General features: G+C 41.4%; 1 protein-coding gene across 1 annotated transcript in view; it reads left to right on the plus strand.

The window, feature by feature from the left end:
• The window catches only part of TMEM38B (transmembrane protein 38B), a 30,091-nt gene extending 8,871 nt beyond the window's left edge, over window positions 1-21,220 (plus strand). The window contains exons 2-6 of the mRNA XM_068423215.1: window positions 984-1,140; window positions 4,988-5,172; window positions 6,255-6,342; window positions 12,349-12,466; window positions 14,074-21,220. Coding sequence (XP_068279316.1) covers window positions 984-1,140; window positions 4,988-5,172; window positions 6,255-6,342; window positions 12,349-12,466; window positions 14,074-14,283 — 758 coding nt within the window. The 3' untranslated portion in view covers window positions 14,284-21,220. The remainder of the gene's footprint in view (window positions 1-983; window positions 1,141-4,987; window positions 5,173-6,254; window positions 6,343-12,348; window positions 12,467-14,073) is intronic.
• The last annotated feature ends 3,255 nt before the right edge of the window (window positions 21,221-24,475 follow it).

Consider the following 24,475-nt stretch of genomic DNA (forward strand, 5'->3'; position numbering starts at 1 on the left):
GGAACATATGTCAAATTGCATTTTGGGACAGACACTAGGTTTCATGTCTGCTTTTGTGAACTTCAGCCTTTGGACTATGGAAAATGAAAACTATTCAGGCAAACAGAGCTCTGCACTTGGTTAAAGGGGAAGCTTTGGCAACGTTGGACTTTTGAAATGGAAGGAAATAGGCAAAACAACTACCTGAGGATATTTCTGGCTTTGATAAAGTGTTGTTCCCCCCAAAACTGTTAAGGCTTCCCTTTACCTCCAGCATAATCTTTTCATATTGAATACTCTTTTGGCATAGTTCAATTGCAATTTAAAAGGGATATTTCATTTTAAAGATAACAAAATAAACCAAACTGTGAAGCTTTTAATAACAAGGGAAATTTACATTTATTATTATGGCTTCACATAACCTTTTTTCTCGGTTCAGGATTACAGGTGAAACTAATAATTGTTTTGGATACTGCTTTCATTTTGGTCAGCAAACACAGTTAGCAGGGCGTTATGAGGAAAAAGGAAAACAGTGACCTTGAATTCATGAACAGTCAAAAGCAGAAATGGAATTTGTAGAATAACCCCCAAAAAGTTAGCAATACCAATCTGTCTAGCTCAGCAAAGCCACTTGTGTATTTTTAATACAAATTTGAAAGCAGCTCTGTATCTATGCCAGATTATTAACAAGGAGACCTCTCAGCCATGCTCTGGAAGCTTTTTCTTCTTGGTAGACAAATAGTTACAATAAACGAACCCACAAAAGATGTTCAGAGAACATAATGTCAGTCTTTTACTTAGATAGCATATGCTTAAGTCAATGTACTCTGAAGTTTGTATTTCTGAAGACTTTTCCTGTGAAAGCCTACAGATTTCTGCAGGATTTTTCATTACCTAAAGAAACAACGTTGGATTGAATGATTTGAAAAATACTGGCTTCTAAAACATGATATGATTCTCAAATGTCTTTTTCTATTTATGCATATTTTCCCTTTTTTTTTCAGGGGCTGTGGAAGTGTCAGTCCGAAGTCCAGTTGCCTGCTGGTTTAGTGCTATGCTTCACTGCTTTGGTGGTTCAGTTTTGTCTTCGTTGATGCTTGCAGAACCTCCAGTAGCAATTCTGGCAAAGGGTACAAATATTCTGCTGGCCTCTTCAGTCTGGTAAGCAGCCACAATTGAGTTAGATGAGTAGTATTGGTTCTGAGGAAGCTGTATGTTGTAAACTGAGATTGTACCATCAAGCTTCCGTGTAAATCAGAAGCTTAACTTAAAAATGTTATGGATTTGGATGCTGTCTCTTAATCCAGAAAGTCACTGCAGCAAAATAGATGTTATGATCCTGTTCTATAGGAATAAAATGCTCATAAGAGAGCAGCTCTTACGGGGTGTTGTATAATGAAATACTCAGTCATTAGACTAGACTTGCCTTAGATTTTTATAGTATTCCTGGTCAAACAGCTGAAAGCAAGACTTTGGAATAAAGCAGAATTCAGTTACTGCTTTTCTGGATATAGGTAAGTCATAAACGCAGACTAGTTTTTCAGCAGTAGCTCTTGAAGACCAGAACCTGGCTAACGTAGAAATTTTGAACTTTTCTGTAATTGGGGATCTAAGACACAGAACTGCTTTCCTCTCCTCTAGTTTCTTGCTTTGTGACATCGTTTTTTCTCTATATTTTGCCCTTTCCCAAATGGATGGGTGTTGTAGTAGAAGACAGTAGAGAGCTGAATGGGAATTCAGGTATGGAAATAAGGCATCAATTTGGCCTGTTTTGGAATTAAAAAAAAGCACTGGATTTATTTTCATATAAATGTGACCTTCCAGTGGAGTTCATTTGTTCTAGAAAGTAATCTTTGAAGAAACCCCCAAACTTAACAAAATTTGTGAGCAGCAGTGGGTTTTTTAATTTAAAAACCTCAATTCGTATCTTAGAAGTGTTACCTGCTTGAAATCCTTTAGTATCTGTTCCTTGCAGCCCCTTAGGCTTTATAATTGCAAATTCATTAAAATGAAAGTAAGTGTTTCTATCTGTCAGTGTATATCTATATATTAGTCTTCTGGTCTTCATGTTGCACTGGAGGATCATAGAATCACAGAATGGTTTGGGTTGGAAGGGACATTAAAGATCATCTAGTTCCAACCCCCGCTGCCATGGGCAGGGACACCTTCCACTAGACCAGGTTGCTCAAAGCCCCATCCAGCCTGGCCTTAAACTCTTCCAGGGAGGGGGCAGCCACAACTTCTCTAGGCAACCTGCTCCAGTGTCTCAACACCCTCACAGGAAAGAATTGCTTCCTAATACCTAATCTAAATCTCCCGTCTTTCAGTTTAAAACCATTCCCCCATGTCCTGTCACTACTTGCCCTTGTAAAAAGTCCCTCTGCAGCTTTCCTGTAGGCCCCCTTCAGGTACTGGGAGGCTGCTATGAGGTCTCCCCAGAACCTTCTCTTCTACAGGCTGAACAGCTCCAGCTCTCTCAGCCTGTCTTCATAGGAGGGGTGCTCCAGCCCTCCAGTCATCTTCATGGCCCTCCTCTGGACTTGCTCCAACAGCTCCATGTCCTTTTTATGTTGGGGGCCCCAGACCTGGACCCAGTACTCCAGGTGGGGTCTCCGAGAGTGGAGTAAAGGGGCAAAATCACCTCCCTCAACCTGCTGGCCACGCTTCTTTTGATGCAGCCCAGGATACTGTTGGCCTTCTGGGCTGCAGGCACACACTGCTGGCTCATGTTGAGCTTCTCATCAACCATCACCCCCAAGTCCTTCTCCTCAGGGCTGCTCTCAATCCATTCTCTGCCCAGCCTGTATTTGTGCTTGGGATTGCCCGGACCCACCTTGCAGATTTCATTTAGGCAAATAGGTGAAATGAATAATGTGCAATAAATAGTGCAGTATTAACAAAGCTTATAGAATCTGCTTATGGCTTCTATTAGTCTGATGCGGGCAACACGACTGCTTGTTTTCACAAATGACGTGAGTTAGGAGTACACTTGAACAGAACATGATTTCTGTTGAACTTAACGTGGTCAAATGCGATTTGCTGTGCACAAATAAAACGAGGTTTTAATGAGGAGCTATGAATGTTACAAAACTTTTAAACTTATAGTTTTACAAAGTTATTTCTTCATGAGTATAATGACTTTGATTCTGGGTCCCAAATCATGTGAAACGAAATTCCCCAAGCCGTGGGTGACAGCGGAGCGTGGACGGGGGTGTGCGGCGCTGGAGCAGTGCTCCTCCGTAGCCGGTGGGACAGCGGCATCTGCTGTTCGCGAGCGCTGCTAGCACAACTGTGGGCAAAAATGTCCTGGTGGGACTGCAGCGCCAGGTTCAGTCCAGCTGCCTGTGCTTCAGGGTCCTAAATCCACATCCTGCCATTGTAAATTAGTTCTGGTTAGTGTTGTCTGCTGAGTACTTGGCTTAAATGACTATTTGCAGTAGCCATTAAAATACATGCTCTACACATCTTCATACACGACTTCATGTCAACTGAAGTTTGGTTGCATACAAAGGCAATTGACTTTACAAAAGGAGAAAAAGGAAGCATATGAGTAGTTCAGAAGTAAAGCTAAAACTGAACACCAAAGCACTAGTTAGCTATTAATGTAAATTCCAATAACTTCCTTGTATGTGAGAAACAGGCTGTTGTATGCTCCACTCTGGGATGTCTTGAAACCAAGAAGCTGTAGAAGTTTGCACTGGCAAGGTACTAAATCCATTGCAGAAAATGAAACCATATAACTAGGACAGGACTTCAGCTAAACTTTGCCTTTCTGGGGAGGAAGCTTCCTGGCATTCTGCTGTAAAGGATAAGCATTTTTTTCCAAAACAAAAAAACCCCAAACCCAAGTGCTGTCCTGATTTCTAATATCTAACTCTGAAGCATGACTCTTCTATTTGTGATGTCTGCTAGTAGTCCTAATTAAGTAAACTAGATATGAGAAATGCATGTCTGCATTGTAGCATGAATAAACAGGAGAAGGATACAGCCTTAGAAATTCCTGGTGGAAAAGATTGAGCTCAGAAACCTGAATCAGCAGGCAAATATCTTTCTTTTTAGAAAATTAAAAAGTACCCTTCCGATCTTTTAAAGGCTTTCTCTGCTTTTACTTAATTGTCACTCCCTTATTCCTATGCTGAAATAATCTAGATACTTAATCTTGATTGTACTTAATCTTGATTATTTTTTGAGACCTTGAATGTCTCTGTAAGAACTGAATTTTGTTTATGATTGAAGGGATCGAATAAAACACCACGTAATCTAATCTTTTAACATTTACTGTCAGCTTAAGTTTTCATTGTTAGACAATCTTTAACTTAACTTTGTTTTAAAAGCAAGTTGATAAAAGATATTATTAAATTTTGAGTGCTCTGCTTTCAAGACTTTGAAAAAATAAATGTGCTACTAATTGGCAAGCTGGAAAAGCTAGAATTGGTGGTTACTAAGATGGGAAATGTGTTTGAAAATAGTTGCACATTTCATCTGGTATGACACTAACTAGTGGAGGCATTCTCGCTGAGGTTATATAATTCCATGTACCTATCAATATGAAAGCATGGTCTCAGCATGCAATTTACCACCCTGTTGTAATCCCATAAAAAAAACCCCAAAACCCCAACCAAAGAATAACCCACAAAAAACCAAACCACACAAAGTCAGTCAGACACTAATTTGATAATTTGAATTCTAAAAACATAGTATGTAAGCTATAGAACAGTTGGTAAAATTTAAAGCTGTTTCTCATGTACTTTAATGGATTCTTCTCTGGGACAATAAGGCAGTAAGAACATTTTCAAATAATGTTTGATGATTCTGGTGCAAGAGCTCAAGCATGCTCAAAAGGATTTCAGATTTGTTCCAGTATGTCTACCACACAAGACAGTGAGTTACCAGTAGTATATCGTGCATTCCTAGGCATATTCCAAAAATATATTTAAAGGTTATTAGAAAGTGAGTTCCTTAGCAAAAACTTTTGCATGCTGCTAATGGGTTTTCTCATGATTTTCAGGTATCTTCTGTTTTACTGCCCAGAAGACATATTCTACCGGTGCTTTGCCTTTCTGCCTCTTCGGCTTCTTGTTGCAGGAATGAAAGAAGTGACTAGGACTTGGAAGATAACAGCTGGCGTTGCGCATGCAGACAGTCACTTCAAAGATGCCTGGCTTGTCATGGTAGCTGTGGGCTGGGCCAGAGGTAACATGCATAACATCTTGTCCTGATGGATTGTGATGTTTTCGCGTGGTATTTAAATGGCTAGCCCTTCAGCGTAACTCTAGCACCATTCCTTGCTGTGCTGGATATGATAGTCCTAATACAGTCTGTTATCCCTTCAAGGCAAAAGCCTGTGCAGCAGTTTTTCTGCCTGGATTAAGGGTGACATTGAATGACTTTGAGGGAAGTTCATCTTGTCTCGTCGGAAGGTCTTGTGAGGACTTGTAGGATGGGCAGTTGATGGCAATCAAGAAATAGATCTCCCGTGTAGCTTCAGTGCTATTACTAAACTTTCCAACAGCGTATTTCCTTAGAGCTGTTTTTCTTGCATGTGGCTGAAGAAGAGAACCTGTTTTCTTAGCTTCTGGGCTGTAAGCGTGAGCTGATTTTAAACACAGGAATGAACCTTCTTGCCTGCCTGCTGTTTGGAGTGTGACCCTGGAAGCTACCTTCCTAGCAGCTGTATTTGTAGTCACAACATTAGAACCACTTCAGGGAATAGTAGTGCAGCTGTTGTTTCTATTTGCTTCATTCTGTTCTGTTTTGGTGAAAAACAAGTGTTAATGTGATGATCTAATGTATTCTTTTCCCAGGTTATAATACAATCAGTCTCATTGGCCAGAATGTCTAACACCTCCTTATGTCTTGTATTCTTTTAATGTAAAAATACATTGCCACTTTTCTCGCAGAGGGTCCTTGTAGTTTATAGAGACACTCTCTGTACTTATGTGCTGACATGAAGAATGGAATGATATAAGCCTCTCTGGAGATTTGCTTTGGCAATTCAGGCATTTGTTGGTAGTGATGAGTGCATCAGTTCAGATGCTATCACATAAAGGTAAACCTGAGGTTCTTGGGTTCTTGCTAAGTAGTTAAACCTTTGAGGTTTCATGTCGGTCGCTCAAGTCATGTACATATAAAAGATTGGATCAGTCTATTTTAAGTCTTGAGCTTTGGGTGCCACATTTGGCACCTGTTGTAATGAGTTTTGCTGGGAGCAATAATAGGTTGTGCAGTAGTGGTAGCAGTCAGTGGAGGCTTATCGTAAATCTCTGCAATTTCAGGAGCTGGTGGTGGCCTAATTTCCAACTTTGAACAGCTGGTGAGAGGAGTGTGGAAACCCGAAACCAATGAACTACTGAAGATGTCCTAGTAAGTTTTTAAAAAAGACTGCAACATGTTTGCTGTTGTTTTGCTAACTCCTTGTGTTGACACTCTCTTTTAGTGGTTCAAATTAAAAAAAAAAAAGCAGTAGGACACATTTGTGCTCCATGTTTTGGTGTGCATCTTATGAAAGATTGGTTGGTGATCTTTGGTAATTTTAGCAGATGTTTTAATCATTTTAGGTTCACAGCACAAGAATACCAAATGGGAGGACAACTCAACAAAAATTATTTAGCAGAAAGCATTATTGAGTCAGTAGGAAGTTGCTGGAAAGCAGTATCGACTCAATTTGTCTTGCAGGGAGACAGTCTTCTATCCAAAATGACAGGACAGTAGTACCAGAAGTATACAAGTGAAGTCTGCATTTTTGGTGCATGTTCTGAGCATCACTAAGATGACTTCCTCTGAGTGTTGTCGCTCTTACTTTCTCTGCCAGTACTGTTTTCCTTCATAGATACCAGTTACTTGCAAAGGTGCAAATTGGTTATTCAATATAGTAAAAATGTACTGCAAGACAAGAAATGTTACTTCTCTTGCCGAAGCAAAGAATGGAAATACTACATGGCTCCCAGTTTAGTCTGTAAAATGAGAATTGAGACAGGCTAGAAAGCCACAAGCTATTACTGTAAGTCAAGATAAGCTCACTGTGGTAATTTCCTAAAATTTGTTTGATCTTTCTCATGTTACTCTAAGGTCTTTAGAAATATTTTTTTAAAGTTATCTTGCTTTTCTGCATCCACTCTTAGCAACAGAATAACAGAAGAGAAATTTGTAGCCTTTCCTTTGGCAATATTTCAACTTTTTATGGCTTATGTTAGTTGTTGGCTTTTTCTGAAATTCCAGGTATTTAGAATTTCTCTCCCTCTGTCAGTGCCTAAGTGGCAATCTTGAAAGCAAACTTCCAGAAGGAAGAGGTCACTGTCAATAATAGCACTGTAAACACAAATAACATTGTACTTATAGATGCAACACTATAGAGCAATGCTTACTGGCTGCGGCAGCGCTTGCATATATTCTCCTTCTCCATGGTGGATGTGGCTCAAGGTAACTCAGAAAGGATTTTTATTTTTTTTTTAATATATAAAGCTTAAGAATATTAAATAGAAGTAAGTTACAAAGTTAAACGGATAAAACATTGTGCAAATGGATGAGATGCCTGTATACACTGCAGTCTGCAGTGGCCCCACAGTCCATGGCCAAACAGCCAAAACCCCCCCAGTGGCACACTCAGAAGGAAGGGCGGATAAAACTGCAGGAGAATGGAGACAAAAATAAAGACAAAAACCAGCAGGAGGAAGCAACTTCCTCCAAGGCCTGAGGCGCCCCTGCAGAACCCCCCAGTGGCAGGGGATATAACTGCAGAGGATTGGAAGGATGCAAAAGCACGGACTAGCAGGAGGAAGAGACTTCCCCTGAGGCCTGAGGTGCCCTTGCAGAACGGCTTCAGTCCTCTGCAGTCTGAGGAGGAAAGACCCACTGCACTGGAAGAGATGCTGGAGCCCACTAAGACAGCCCAGTGTGTCCCCCGTATAAAGACCAGTCCTACCAAGAAAAAGCGACGGGTGATAGTGGTAGGTGACTCTCTACTGAGGGGCACAGAGGCACCCATCTGCCAACCTGATGCGCTCTCTAGAGAGGTGTGCTGCCTACTGGGGGCTCGCATCAGGGACGTCACGGAGAGGCTACCGAGCCTGGTACAGCCCTCAGACTATTACCCGCTGCTGCTGTTTCACGTGGGCACCAGTGATACAGCTAAGAGCAGTCTGAGACGTACCAAGGAGGACTACAGAGCCCTGGGAGCAGTGGTAAAGGACTCTGGGGCCCAGGTAGTTTTCTCATCGATCCTTCCAGTCAAAAGGATGGGGATTAAAAGGGACAGTCATATTAGGGAAATCAACACATGGCTACAGGACGGGTGCCACAGCCAGGGATTTGGCTACTTAGACCATGGGACTTGTTTTGAGAAACCCGGTCTTCTGGCAGCTGACGGGGTCCATCTATCAGAGAAGGGGAAGACCATCTTGGGTCATAGGTTACCAAGCTGGTAAAGAGGGCTTTAAACTAGAGTTGCTGGGGAAGGGGATCCTCAGTCCATCCCAATTCAGCCAGTCCGATGCCAGGGCCAGTAATAGGTGCCCAGAGACCGGAGAAGGATGGCAGGTCGGCAGGAGAGCGCCAGAAGAGCCATGGATAGGAATTTAAGGCCGGAAGGCATCTTCGTCCGGGGCCCAACTGAAATGCCTCTATGTAAATGCACGGAGCATGGGGAACAAATGAGGAGCTAGAGACGCGCGCACACCTGCAAGGCTACGACCTTATTGGCATCACAGAGACGTGGTGGGATGACTCTGACGACTGGAGTGTTGGAATGGAGGGATACAGGCTTTTTAGGAAGGACAGGCAGGGGAGATGAGAAGGGGGTGTTGCCCTCTATGTCAACGATCAGTTTGAGTGCATGGAGCTCTGCCTGGGGATGGAGGAGGAGCTGACAGAGAACTGATGGGTCAGGATTAAAGGGCAGGCAGGGATGGGAGACATTAGAGTGGGCGTCTGCTACAGGCCACCTGACCAGGATGGCCAGGCGGATGAGGCCCTCCACAGACAGATAGATGTAGCCTCACGTTCACAGGCCCTGGTCCTCATGGGGGACTTCAACCACCCTGACATCAGTTGGAAGGACAACACAGCTGGGCACAAGCAATCCAGGAGGTTCCTGGAATGTGTGGATCACAACTTCCTTCTCCAAGTGATAGAGGAGCCGACGGGGAGAGGTGCCATGCTGGACCTTTTTCTCGCCAACAAGGAGGGGCTGGTGGGGGATGTGAAGCTCAAGGGTAGCCTTGGCTGCAGTGACCATGAAATGGTGGAGTTCAAGATCCACAGGGCAGCAAGGAGGGTGCGCAGTCAGCTCACCACCCTGGATTTCAGGAGAGCTGACTTTGGCCTCTTCAGGGACCTGCTTGGGAAAGTCCCTTGGGATAAAGCCCTGGAGGGAAGAGGGGCCCAAGAAAGCTGGTTAGTATTCAAGGACCACCTCCTCCAGGCTCAGGAGCAATGCATCCCGACAAAGAGGAAGGCAGGCAAAAATGCCAGGAGGCCTGCATGGATGAACAAGGAGCTCCTGGGTAAACTCAGGCACAAGAAGGAAGCCTACAGAGGGTGGAAGCAAGGGCAGGTAGCCTGGGAAGAATACAGGGAAATTGTCCGAGAAGCCAGGGAGCAGGTTAGGAAAGCTAAAGCCCTGATAGAATTAAATCTGGCCAGGGATGTCAAGGACAACAAGAAATGCTTCTAGAGGTATTGTCAGTGATAAAAGGAAGACTAGGGAAAATATGGGCCCTCTCTGGCAGGAAACGGGAAACCTGGTTACCTGGGATATGGAGAAGGCTGAGGTACTCAATGACATTTTTGCCTCAGTCTTCACCGGCAAGAGCTCTAGCCTCAACACCCAAGTCGCAGAGGGCAGAGGCAGGGACTGGAAGGATTAAGAACCACCCACTGTAGAGGAAGATCAGGTTTGAGACCATCTAAGGAACCTGAAGGTGCACAAGTCCGTGGGACTTGATGAGGTGCATCCACGGGTCCTGAGGGAACTGGCGGATGAAGTTGCTGAGCCGCTATCCATCATTTTTGAGAAGTCGTGGCAGTCTGGTGAAGTTCCCACTGACTGGAAAAGGGGAAACATAACCCCCCTTTTCAAGAAGGGGAAAAAGGAAGACCTGGGGAACTACAGGCCAGTCAGTCTCACCTCTGTGCCTGGCAAGATCTTGGAGCAGATCCTCTTGGAAACTATACTGAGGCACACAGAAATCAAGGAGGTGATTGGTGACAGCCAACATGGCTTCACCAAGGGCAAATCATGTCTGACAAATTTGGTGGCCTTCTACGACAGGGTTACAGCACTGGGGGATAGGGGAAGAGCAACTGATGTCATCTACCTGGACTTGTGCAAAGCATTTGACACTGTCCCGCACAACATCCTTGTCTCTAAATTGGAGAGACATGGACTTGAAGGATGGACCACTCGGTGGATAAAGAATAGGCTGGATGTTCACACTCAAAAGAGTTATGGTCAACGGCTCAACATCCAAGTGGACACCAGTGACGAGTGGCGTTCCTCAGGGGTCGGTATTGGGACCGGTCCTGTTTAACATCTTTTGTCAGCAACATAGACAGTGGGATTGAGTGCGTCCTCAGCAAGTTTGCTGATGACACCAAGCTGCGTGGTGTGGTCGACACGCTGGAGGGAAGGGATGCCATCCAGAGGGACCTTGACAGGCTTGAGAGCTGGGCCTGTGCAAACCGCGTGAAGTTCAACAAGGCCAAGTGCAAGGTCCTGCATGTGGGTCGGGGCAATCCCAAGCACAGATACAGGCTGGGCGGAGAATGGATTGAGAGCAGCCCTGAGGAGAAGGACTTGGGGGTGATGGTTGATGAGAAGCTCAACATGAGCCGGCAGCGTGTGCTTGCAGCCCAGAAGGCCAACCGCATCCTGGGCTGCATCAAAAGAGGCGTGGCCAGCAGGTTGAGGGAGGTGATTTTGCCCCTTTACTCCACTCTTGGAGACCCCACCTGGAGTACTGCGTTCAGCTCTGGGGCCCCCAACATAAGAAGGACATGGAGCTGTTGGAGCAAGTCCAGAGGAGGGCCATGAAGATGACTGGAGGGCTGGAGCACCTCTCCTATGAAGACAGGCTGAGAGAGCTGGGGTTGTTCAGCCTGTAGAAGAGAAGGCTCTGAGGAGACCTTCTAGCAGCCTTCCAGTACCTGAAGGGGGCCTACAGGAAAGCTGCAGAGGGACTTTTTACAAGGGCATGTAGTGATAGGATGAGGGGTAACGGTTTTAAACTGAAAGAGGGTAGGTTTAGATTAGATATTAGGAGGAAATTCTTACCTGTGAGGGTGGTGAGACACTGGAACAGGTTGCCTAGAGAAGTTGTGTCTGCCCCCTCCCTGGCTGTGTTCAAGGGCAGACTGGATGAGGCTTCGAGCAACCTGGTCTAGAGGAAAGGTGTCCCTGCCCGTGGCAGCGGGGGTTGGAACTAGATGATCTTTAAGGTCCCTTCCAACCCAAACCATTCTATGATTCTATTCTATGATTCTATGATACACAGGGTTGGTTTTTGGACTTCCTAAGCAAGAAGTGGATGCAGTAAATCTCTGAGTTACTGAAGACAGTGAAGAATGTGTCTACACCAGATGCTCTGTGATAACAGGAATGTCACCTGTACGTGTCACATGTAGATACAGATTAAGAAATGCACAGAATTTTTCTGGCAGTATATTAGTGCTCTCTCTTCAGATGACTTTAGATAACTGACCAAAGTTCTTTTGTTTTCTGACTGCATACCTAGCAAGGGATTTGCCATCACAATGAAGATAGCTAGAAGATGTAAATCTTTGCACGTCTCAAGTCAACACAGTTATGTTGGCAAAACCTGGTAACACAGGCGTGGCTTAAGTGAAGTATAAGCTGACTACAGCCCTAGAACTGCTGGAGTGTCACAGTGGACTGAGACTTGGACTACGTTATTCTTCAACACCTTAAGCAAGTCCTTGGAGTAACTAACACCTGGAGTATAGGAAAGTAACTTATTTTTAAGTCTAGTCCAAGTAGTGCAAGCTTTGTGATTTAACTCTTCAGTAAGATACATTGGAAGAGGAAAAAGAGGAGCAAGCTGATGTATAGAGTCTGAATAGAGGCATTAATTTGAGAAGGATTTGTCAAATATGAGTTTGCTGGGTGTGTAAAGTAGTGCTGAACTTGATGCTTCTCCATATTATGGACAGGAAACATAGTAACAGTATATAAAGTGAAAGTGTTTGTTTAATTATAACTAGGTTATGGACCTTGTCACTGTTACCACAAGTGTTCATTAGTTCTATTCAGAAATAAGTCTTTTGCACACTAAGAACATTTATTGCTTTCCAGGCCGTGGCAGCTTTCACAGTAGAGTTGAGAAGAGAAATTAACATCTTTTGTTTGATTTCCAGCCCTGTGAAGGTAACTTTGATAGGAGCAGTTCTTTTCACCCTGCATCACAGCCAGTACTTGCCAATAGCAAGACACAACCTCGTGTTTTTATACACCGTCTTTCTTGTCGTCTCTAAGGTAAGAATGTGAAAGTGTTGCAAATAACCAAATAACAGAAGATATTTTATTTCATTATTTCAGAGCAAAAAATATGCCCTCAACATTCTACCACAAGTTAGAATGCGTACTTTTGGATGGGAAGGCCAGCTCCTACTGAAGTCTTAAACCTGTGTTTAGTCTTCTATACAGGAGCAGAACAGAAGACCTATTCTGTTACTGATACTGTTCAATGTATGGGAAAAAAAAAAAAGAAAAAAAAATCAGGAGTTTTGGCATCCAATGGTTGATATGCCAGGCTTGTATATTCATAATCTCGAACAAAGGTTATGCTTGTAGAAAGAAGCTCTCCTGTTCTCTGCCTTTTGCTAGCTGCTTAATGCGTTCCTTGTACCAGAGCAGTCATCTGTGGGTTTGCAGAACAAGCCATCTAGGTTCTCATCGAGCTTAAAGTGTTTGCAACATAAGTGTTTAGGTGGAAAGAGAAAGTGTTCCAAAACCACTTTGAAGTAGCTGTAACTACTTTTATAATAAAATAGATTCTACTTCTCTATTGAGTCCTTTAATCCCTCCAGTTTTGTTAATTTCCAGGATGATGCTTGTCTTCTGGATTATTAGCTAATAAGAAAGTATAGTCTCTGTGTTAGCAGAAGTCTGGCAGTTTTAAGAGCTTCAGAGCTGCTGTAGAACAGACTGGAGACTGTCTTAAAGTGGTGTTTGCCAGTCTCCTTTCTGTGAAGTAGCTGACAAGTTTAATTCTAGCGAAGTTGCTTTAGGGAGCTAAGAGTTCATGCTGATGCTCATGATTCTCCACCTAAACCAATAAAGGTATTGTTGAACTGGGGATGCTGGGAATGGAGAAGGAAATGAATGTTATTCTGGAAGTGAGAAATTACAGCTGTCTTCAGATGGTGGCTGTCAAGCTGCACTGAACTGAGTAAGTTCTTAAACTGATGGTCATACTGACAATCAGGAACTTGAGCATCCACTTAACTAATAAATTAACAGTTGTGGATCTGGCATAGTCCTGTAGTAGTGTCTTGTTTGAGAAACTTTTCATGTCTCTGAAAACTGTAGAAACTGTTGCGATATAAATTTGTCCAGTACGTGGATCTACAAAACAGATTTTTATGTATTCTAAGGAATTTCCACCTAAATCTCTCAACTTTATGGAATGAGTATGGCTGTCTGGAATTCTAAGTAAAGTCTGTCTGTGTGTATATATTTAAGTGCTTACAGACTGCATTATTTCAATTTAAATGGAAGTAGCCACTCTGATTACAGTTTTTCATTTTGAACAAGGTACAAAACTTATACATAAAAGTTGCTCTTCACCTTAGTCGTATGACGTTAAATGTGGTTTTCTCTTAGGATGATTTAAGTAAACTTACATAGAAAGTTTTTTGTGTACATTCTTTGTGTAAAGCTGTGTGGAGAGTGTAGGTCAGAAAGAAAAGCATTCTTTGATAAATTCAAGCTAAAATGAACATATTTCTGTTCTTGGTGGCATGGGCTCATGCTGGTGCAGAAAGTTAGAAATGCCGTACATCCATTCAGCTTTGCACTTTTTTTCAATGACTGTGAAGTCATTAAAACTTTTATTATAACTTGATCCTTGTTCTTCATAGGTAACAATGATGTTGACAAGATCTGCAACTTCTCCATTTGCTCCTGTTGAGGCTGCATTAGGCTATATGTTCTTTGGCTTGCAAAAGACACCATCCAAAGTGAAGGGTGAAGGTGCCGCATCTTCCAATGGCTCTTCAGTCTGTGACCGGTCTTCTTCTGAACAGCACCATGATGGTGTTAAGAAAAGACAGGCAAAGAAAACAGAATAAGTGGCTTAAAATCCTTGATGGTCATAACATTTGAAGATGTTTGTCTTTCAGGTTAGACTGGCTGGGAAATTTGTTTAAAGAAATGCAAGTGAGGAGAGAACAGGGGTGTATACTACTGTGTTGTTGTTTGGCTTTGGAATGTGTTTTGTAAGCCACTGTTTAGATGTTTAAATGCACATGTTTGATTTGTAAGTTAAAAACTACAAATTTTTACAGTTGTGGTAAGTTTACTAAATTTTGTATTTATGATAACTTTAAATGCTTACATGCTAAAAAGATAGTTTCAAAATGTGACAATCAGCTTTATTTTTTCTTCTGATATATCACTTGTTTCACCTCTCCCCCCCGGCCAGTTGCACTGTAAACCCATGAAAATGTACGGAACTAATGCCTTTAACTAGAAAAATAGCTGAATTACTGTTGTAATTCACATTGCACTGGTCTAGATTTTCTTCATTTACTCAAGTAAATATTTTTCATATTTTTCTATTTTTTAAAATAGGAGTGAATTATCTGTCACTTTTAAAAATCTTTACAGTTAGCAAGTAGAAACAGTCCAATATTTTTGTTGTAGGTTTACTTTGCTTATTTGCAAGCATTTGATATGTAGCTGTTTTTCATAGGTGATTTACATGTGGTTTGTAGTTATCTTTCAGTTTGAATGGGACTAGACATCTCTGCCTGTGCTTTTATCCAAGCATACTCATTTGTTTCTTTTCAAAGCCAAACTTCCTTTTATAAAAGAATGCTGGACAGTACATTTACCTTGTTTCTCATGAATTCAGCCTTATTATGCCTGCTGTTAATAAATACCAGCAGTAGTTTGTAGCAATTAGCTCTGGTGCTATTGAGGAAGAACTATTAATATCAGAAGCACTGGAACTATTTATTAGTGTTTGCTGAAGCCTGCTGCTTCCTGTTCGTTGCATCTTTTTTTGCACATGATGTGGAGCAGTTCTAAGTGGCATATGCTTCAGAACTGAGAACTTTGACGTTTTAGAGATGTTACATTTCATAACAAGAGAATCTTTTCAGAGGAATCTTTCATTGATGTGCCAATTTTTAGAATAAATTAAACTATTTTTACAGAATTAGATTATTTGTCTTCAGAGAGTACTGCTTTGAACACTATTTGAATAGTATTCTTCAGCAAAAAGAGGTAGGTTAGTCTCTGTGCAGGGATGCCAAGGAAACTGTGAAGGGAGATGTGATTTGAAAAGACAAAGTTCTAGTTCCAGGTACATATCTAAATTTAGAAAAACTATCACCAGTGCTGTGCTTAGAGAAAAGAAAAAGTACCCAAGAAATGTGCCTGTCTAGTCACATTTCCGTGGTAGTGACCAAAACTACTGAACTCCTCAGTTTGGAGTCCAGCTTTATAACAAATGTGCTGTACCTTGAAAGCTAAAATGAGTATTTTCTTCAACAGAGAAGAATAAGAATAAAAGGAAAAAAAAAAAGAACCCCCACCTTTTCGGACAAAATAGCAGTCATGTTCCTGACATTTTACATTGGAACTTGATGTACAGTTATAAATGCTTGGAGTATTCACGTGCAGGGTGTCTCAGTTTTTTTGTATCTTGGTATCACGGATGTATGGATAAACTTGAAGCTTCCACCTAACTAGTTAATGATCAACTAGTTATTCAGCAACACCAGCAAAAGTTGTATGCCATGGTTTTTAAAACTTCTTGATTTTTTTTGAAGAGGTGTAATTGCGTACACCAGGTCACAAGAACTATGGAACTACGTTGCACAGCTGTGAAACACTGGCTGATATCTGGCTACTCTTAGCCAAAGTAAATGTGAAAATATGCTTAGACTAATTCTTAACAAGTTTACAATTAGAAGGAAAATACATGATTTTGTATTCATTTTGAACTTAAAGATGACAATATTAAAAAAAAAGGTTTTTCTTGACTGAATGCCTTAAGAGAAATACACATCCCACTAAAAATGTATCTTGTTGTGAGACAGAACACAAGCTATGCTGAAAGAAATCCCATTGTAAGCACCATGAAAACAAACAGTCGTGTTTAAAGATCTCACAGGCTTCTGAAGGATGGGTGCTCAAAAGAGCTCCATATACATGCAAGTGTTCCGAGAACTATTTTTTTATAATACAAAAAAAGATAACCAGTTGCACAGGGTTTAACCTGAATTCTGTAGGAGACTTCAATACAGTCTGTACAGGATACCTTAAATAAAAAATTATTTCCTAGCTTTCATGTTGATGTTCTGTATCTCTGCTAAACTTCTCTGTGTGAGATTGGTAAGAATTCCTTATAACTGTTCTGTTCTGGTAAGGCATGTCAGATTCAGCAGAATGGCATACATGAACTAGTTGGCTGTATCTAATTTTGGCATTAGCCTGGTAAAATTAGAAGTAGTTCCCTTGTGCTAATATAAACTAAGGCTTGAAGGAGTTGTTTCATCAGCTCAGTTCTCAGGCTGGAAGTGCCTATTCCTGATTAATCCAATTGCTGATCTGGGTCTTCATTTCTACTACAATTTCTGTAAAAAGAAATACCTTAAGATGTGATTCATGAACAGAACCAAAGTTGCTTTAGATCATAAATGTGTTTTGCTTTCCTCTTCTGTATTTTCTCCATTTCATTTTATTGGTAAGAAATGGAGTTTGTATTACAGACAGTGCTTCCATTTCCAACTTGATTCTTCAGTGTATTATTAGGCAAGACACAGTTGTTCAGGAATTCCAAACATCTATCTTCTGTAGGAATCTGAATTTGCTCAACATAAGGGGCATGCTGAAATCCGAACATCTTCCAACAATCTAGACAGTGAATGCAAGATTTACTCAGAATGCTCCTTAATTTGTAAGGTGAATCTTCATTTCTAAGGTCTAAATGAAGTCTTACAAAGAGTAGCCACGGAGAAGCAGCATTTGATACTAAGATGAGAATCAAAAATGTGTTGTAAATAGTAACTTGCATTTGTTCTGATAAAACTGCCCTGTTAAGCAGTCAAATGCCTTTTGTGAATGTGTGAAAATGTCCAGCAAGGAACAGATAGCAATATGAACACTGACAGAGAAATAATACATTAATATTCTCAGGCAAGAACAGCCTATTGCACACTGATCCGCAACTGGGTTTTATCTAGTCAAGAAGTAGAATATGATGATCAAAATACCATACCAAACAAAAACTGCTGCAACCAAGTTTGATAAACTAGTCCATGCATATGTCCGACTTCTGTGAAGGAGGAACATAAGAGGTTGCTAATAGAGGAGGAACAGAATAGGTTGTCGATGGAGATCAGTGACGAGTGGTGTCCCTCAGGGGTCTGTATTGGGACCAGTGTTTAATGTCTTCCTCAATGACATAGACAGTGGAATTGAGTGCACCCTCAGCAAGTCTGCAGATGACACCAAGCTGAGCGTTGTGGTTGACACACTTGAGGGATGGGATGCCATCCAGAGGGACCTGGACAAGCTTGAGAAGTGGTCCCATGTGAACCTCATGAGGTTGAACAAGGCCACGTGCAAGGTTCTGCACCTGGGTCTGGGCAACCTCTGGTATTGATACAGGCTGGGGGATGAAGGGATTGAGAACAGTCCTGTGGAGAAGGGGGGGAGCTGGTGGATGAAAAACTGGACATGAGCCAGCAATGTACACTTGCAGCCCAGAAGGCCAACCATATCTTCGGCTGTATCAAAAGAAGCGTGGCCAGCAGGTTGAGGGAGGTGATTTTGCCCCTCTTCTGGGCTTTTTGGGGCCAAATTTGGAATAAGATCACTCAAAGATTTTTTGACCTAAATTTGGAATAAAATCACTGAAAGATTTTTTGATCAAAAGCTCTTTGGCACACATTTTGTTTTCTGAAAATTACATCCATTTATGGTCCTGGGATGTTTATGGAATTACGTGGAAGTATTTTTGTGAGTCTGCCAGTGGAATTTGAGTACACCTTTAAGCCACTTAACAAGATTATGCTGAGCAAGTTGAAGACATGAATTTATATGGTTCTTCTACCGTCATAGCAGAATATCAGAAAAATCCAAGGTGAAGAAATGAGTTTTGTATTGAAGAGAGTACGGTTTCATTGCAAAGTCTCTCTCACAGGAGTGACTTCTGGAGTTCAAACATTGTTTGTATGAAAACTTCTCTATCTTTATTTACCAGTCACCCATCATGCACTGAAGCTTGGTTCAGGGTCTCCCAAAGTGAGCTGTTGTCCTGCAAAGGAGATGATTTTTCTTTGGTGTTTGCTTTCTAGCTCATGAAAGCTTAAAACAGCAGGAGAGACGCTTAGCACATTACTTGATATTTTCAAGTTGAGACAAGGAAAAGAATGGAGCATGGGAGAGAGACCCATCTTTCTGAGCAGCTGCCTTTGTATTAGTTGGGGCATATGCTTTGGCTTCAATCCAATTATTCAATGTATTTTTAGGTGCCTTTAATTCAGTATAGCAGCTGAAAACAAGGAGAGGTAGCTCATGTGATATGTTTAGCTCATAGCAGACCCCACCAGCAGCGCTGAGAACTGGCATGTCAGGAAGGAGGATCAGCAGTGAATTGCCCCTTTAACAATAGCCTCTTCTGTGGAGTTTGTGGATTTTTAAAATCAATTTAGGCTTCAGAGTCTGGTAACATGCAAAAAAGAGCTGATGACCTTATCGCCAAACTTGAATCCGAGTTTTGAAGCAATGTTGCATGGTTCCGAAGATTTGCATTCTGATTATTCGGGTATCCTCTCCTGTAAAGAGTACACATAAGCTTTATGTTTATACTGCACCTTCTGGAATAAAAAGTTCAGGATCAGATTGGATTCTTCTGAATCCATCTCTCCCAAGTGTGATCCAGATGTCTTGTAGTTGGCTTTGGTTTAGAACTGTCTTGCCAAAAGAATAGCTCTTTACAAATCAAATGTGTTGATGATTTTTCATTCCCTTATCTTTACCTAAATCTCCTGCTTATTTCAGACTGAAGCTTTATGTGGATAAGTTTGGTGGGGACTGGATCATAGTTGAGTTTAGAAAAAGCTGAAACACAAAGGCTGTTTAAAAAGAAGTTTCAATGCTAATATCTATTAATTAAGAAGATACAGATACCAAATGCTAAAGAGTTTACCAAAACCCAACAAAACATTAGTGCTAAAAGGCTATACTTAAGAAAAGCAGAGAAATTTCAGAAAACAAACCCATGCATTGCTGCTGAGAGAAGTGGCTGCATACAGACGCAGGAAACAAGTTTCCAAATCGTGCATTGCTATCTATGTGTTCTTGTCCTCAAATGCAAACTGAATGGAACACAAGGTTAATAAGCTTCAGCCCAAGATGAGGCAAGCACACAAGGAGTCAGGACAAAGTGGAGGAACTCCTAGAAATGCTATACAGCGAGCTATTACTATAGCAAAAGCAACAGACTGCTGTCAGAAATGAACTAAAAATTCATTCAGTTCTAACACTAGTACAACCTTATTGTTGCTGACCTAAGAGGTGACATGCTGCATTTCTGAGTCTATAGCCGGTCTTTATGGATGTCTATGAAATTAGAGCATCAATGCTGTAAGGAAAAGCAATGATTAAGAAGGTCAAGCTGGGTAAGACCCCTGGGGATATGTTTGCAGCAAGAACTACAAGAATGCAATCAGGCATTTCAAGTTATTAATGAGATGTGCTTCTGATATCTTCAAACAGTGCTGATTTTTTTTTTTTACGCAGGCTGAAATGATGTGGAGAAGAGTGGGGTTATATTTGAGCAATTCATTAACGTCAGAAAAAAATAAATGAGGGCATTGAACAAGATACTCCTAGTAGAAAGCATCCTTGCTTCTTGGTACGCTGTAAAGTAGTCATGTCAGGCAATACAGAATTTAACCACCTCTTGTATGGGCAATATGGAGCTTCTCGTTGATCCTCCAGGGGCATCAGACTGATGTGGCTACCAGATCTTATTTATGGTGAAAGGAAAGAGCAAGAAAACTTGTAATAATTATGGGTTGTCTTTGGCACAGAGAGTGACTGACTCAGTAAATCAAGACTGCTAGAGAAGAGAGAGGAGAACACTGGCTATTTCAAAGGTCTGTAAAATAAAAATCGAACCTCGTGCACACAGAATGTTCTTTGCATAATACAGCAGCTTCAAGTGAAGCTGGTAGGTAATGGACCCTGAGTGAACCAAAAAAAAAGCTACTATGTAAGTTGCACAATGTATAATTAAGCTGTGGAACTCATTGCCTCAGGTGGAAATGCTAGAAATGGAAAGCAATTAGATACCAGTTCTGACTCAGGCAGGCCTCATAGTGTTTTGTTGGTGGAAGAGTATTATGAGTGTATTATATAGTACATGCCTGACCTATTCTCAGATTTTCTCTAGGCATGTACTCCTGGCATCTACTCTTGGCAGACCCTGTTAGCCAGGGAAAGGTGCAGACAGTCTCCTCCAAAGAAAAATTATGCAGCTGAGGTTCCTGGAAAATTACAGGAATCAGCATCTGGGAAACTACAGCGATCAGCACATCTAGAGGGCAAAGGATTGGCTTCACCCTAGAAATCCCACCTTCCATGACCATGGTGTCTCCTGTACTGGGCAAGCAAAAGGCTACTGGGCTAGAGAGACTGTTGGGCTGATCCTGTATTGCAGTAGTAATGTTTATATTTGCTTCTGAAAAGCAGGCCCTTGTGCTTTGTTAGTGTTTTCTCCTATAAAATAGAAGTCATTCTTTTGCCTGTGTGCGGTTCATTCTGTTATTTGTAGAACGCTTTCAGGAGCCCAAGCGAAAGGGTATTCTAGACGCGTGAATTATTACTATTAGTATTGAGCATGGTTGTTTTGTTGACGGCTTTTTTCCAGCTGAAAATGGGTTTGACTGAAAGGAAACATATTTTTGCAAGAAAACTATATTGGTGGAAATTGTTTTTAACTCTGTGTAGCAAAGAAAACCAATAAAACTATTTTTCTTTTAAAAGATGGATTTTGTTTTGTGAAAATTATTTTTCCCTTTATTTTAATTAGAAGTATTATTTTTTATGGAAAACTGATGTTTAATTCATCATGGGAAAATGAAGAAAACCTTAAAATGAATAATTTTTGGGAAAAAGTAATTTCCTCAGCTGCATTCTATCCATTTGCCTAGGTATTGACAGAAAATTTTCTTTGAAGCTGTCATTCAGAAAGCAGACTTCGAGGTTAACGAAGATTTTCAGTAAGTATCTGCTCTGTGTGTAAAACGCATCCATCTTTTTTTTTTCAGGCCAAATATGTTTTTGGAAGAATCATCATGCTGCAGCTGGAAATATTCTGTGGTAATACAGTACTTTGAAATCTTGGGTAGTGGGTAGAAAAATTCTTACCTTTTCAGTTTGTGGTCATGTGGTAATATTACTGATCACTTGCCTTGATTGTTTAGCTTGCAGATAAGAGTTTTATTTCAATACTCTGGTCATAAAAGAAGTTTTGTTATTTTCCGATGTAAGCCACATTAAAATAAGCATTGTTCTAATATTGGGAGCCTCAAAAAGCTTCAGGCTGGAAAAAAAAAAAGAATGGTTTTAGTCTTGTTTACAGCAGTCCTGTCCCTTTTCCCTTCCAATGTTAAGCTGATGCTAAAAGTACCTGTTTAAGCCCATCACATGGTGCTATTAATAGTGAGAGGGTATTGATTTTTTTAACTTGTACGAACTCATGCCATTCTACTTCTAATTTTGTAAGAACAGAGCATCTCAAGCAAGTGGGAAAAGCATTTTTTTACCTGTCTTGTGGTTGGTGTTGTGGAAACATAAAATACTCTTGAAAGACAAAGCAAAATGGGAAAAGTGTTGAAACTGGCATGGATGCAGTGCTAAGCTTCCCCCTTGGCAGTGAAGCCTCAGCAACCAGAAGGAACATCTGCAGCAGAGGAAGGTGAGTCTTCTTATTCATCAGTCTGTGGTGCCCCATTCAAGGGTTTTACCTGATGGTTGTCAGGTCTGTGACTTGTGTCATATGAACAGCTATAAAATCTGGGAACCATCTTCCTATGGAGTCAGGGCTGGGAGCTGTATTTAGCATTAGCTGAACATGAAGGCTGGCCTGGATATGAACAGTGACAAACCATGGGTCAGCCTCCCTGGTTCTCTTGGATCTAATTAGAGTACCTTACCTCTTTTTGTATTTATCTTGTTATGTTTACCGAATCTGAACTATGAACAAGCTACAAACCTCTCCTTTACTTGCCCGGTGTTATTTTGCCTCATATTATCATGACTGATTAGTGGATGTCCAGAAGTTTTGCTGCTTAGTGTGCTCCTTTTCACACCAAAGTATGCTCTTTCATACAGCCAATAAATGAAGGACTGTTCAGCATGAAATGGGTGGGTCAGGCACCTCCAGCGTAACCCATGAAATAGCCTGAATGCTGTTGTTGAATTGTCTGAAGAGCTTGACGTGAGGTTTTGCTATTATACCCAAAGCTTTTTGCCAAAGGAATTACAGATAAACCATGAGAAAGCTTGAGTCAAAATCAGCTTTGATATAGCTATCACCAACTGTGATGGCATTCCCATAGCAAAAAAAAATGTTCTCATGTGCCCCAAAACCATTTAACATGTGTTGTAACTAGCAAGATAAAAAAAAATGCAGCTCCTGTTTCCAGCTCTGTGTGATTAGGGCATTGGCAGTGCCTTGAAGGCTCTAGATACATCTATGCTCATTTAAAGCTTTAGCCTGAACTCTTAACAAGAGGATGCTTGGAAAGATGCTGAATGCATTTAATGTTTTATTCCCCTTGGGTGTGCAAATTTCTGAAGTGGCTTTGATAATCTTGGCCTGGAGATCCAGCAGTGAGCATATTGTCTGAGGGACTGTGTGTCCTTGGCTCGCAGTCAGGTGAGAAGAGGTGCTGGGTTCTGGGTTTGCATGTGCCTCAGCTTTTAGAAATAACTTGGGAAAGCATAATGACAGCTCTCTGGAGCCATCACAGTCTCTTCTGTACATGCATGTTGGGGCACATTTAAAAGCCATTATTTCCTCAGCCATGACATCTTCTTTGAGTGGTTGCATTCTGTCTTGTAAGCACTCTATTTAGGGCTTCTCCAACATGTATTTACAAGCCCATATGGATGTGCTGAGCATCCAGCTGGAGAATAGGCCTTGCTGTAGCAATTCCTGGCTCCACTTTATTGTGAACATCTTGCTACTCATAGGGATTTGGAGAGGGAAGGAGCACAGTGGGAAATGACTTCCACAATTCCCAGTGGCATGGACCAAAGCTGGATGCCTAAGTGTCCTTTAGAAAGTCTTCCTCTTTCTATGGAGTGGGCGTTCTTAATATTTTCTCTGCTGCTGATGAAGCCATGCTACTTCCATCAACACATACAACTTTTCTCATTTTACCCTCTCTCTCCGCTCACTGTCATCATCTAAGACGGTCTTCAACCAAAAATAGATTAAACTAACCTGTTCTGTTTTGTATTTGCAGCTTGCCTAGTTAAATGTGTTTCAACTGATGAGCTGTAGCTTGTTAAGCCATGGCAACCCTTTGTCCACACTGTGACTGGGAGATTTTTAATTGCCTGCTAAATTAAACTGTTCTTTCCACCTTACCATGGTTATTTTCCTTTATCTCCTTTGACATTCACATTACAAAGTAACAATATGGTAATTATTTTTAAAAAGAATGAAATTATTTTGCCTGTGAGACATTCATATGTAGGAGCTCTAACATCACAGAACATTGTTGGGTGGCATGCAATAGTGTCATCCTGCAAAATATGGCAGAAAGGTACAAAAGGATTGTGAAGGTAAAGCCATGAGCCTGTAAACACACAACACACTTGATGTAAGAAGAGAGGAGTCATCCTGATGTCAGTGGAGACAGATGTGAACCTGAAAATGAGTGTGTGAACCTGAAGATCAATGTGTAGAATAGGAGTGTTCGGTTTTGTGTGGCATGGCTAAGACTCTGATGACAAAGACCGAGCCAGTCAATTACCCAGCATGGAAGGTATTACACTAGCACAGATAACACATGTAATCCTTAATTAGGACAGCATCGATCAGAATGTGGGAAGTTTTATCCATGGAGTAATACTCCACCTGCAGTGACAAATACTTGTCTTCCAGTGTTCACCTCCACAGTCCAGCAGTCCCACCCCCCAGAAGCTGAAGTTATGATTGCCAAGGTATGGATTTTGCTGAGAAGCACGAGAGGTGGTACACATGTCCTCCGAACTGTGTAAGACCTGTGT

The sequence above is a fragment of the Nyctibius grandis genome, chromosome Z (genome assembly GCF_013368605.1).
Source record: "Nyctibius grandis isolate bNycGra1 chromosome Z, bNycGra1.pri, whole genome shotgun sequence".
Lineage (NCBI taxonomy): Eukaryota > Metazoa > Chordata > Aves > Nyctibiiformes > Nyctibiidae > Nyctibius > Nyctibius grandis.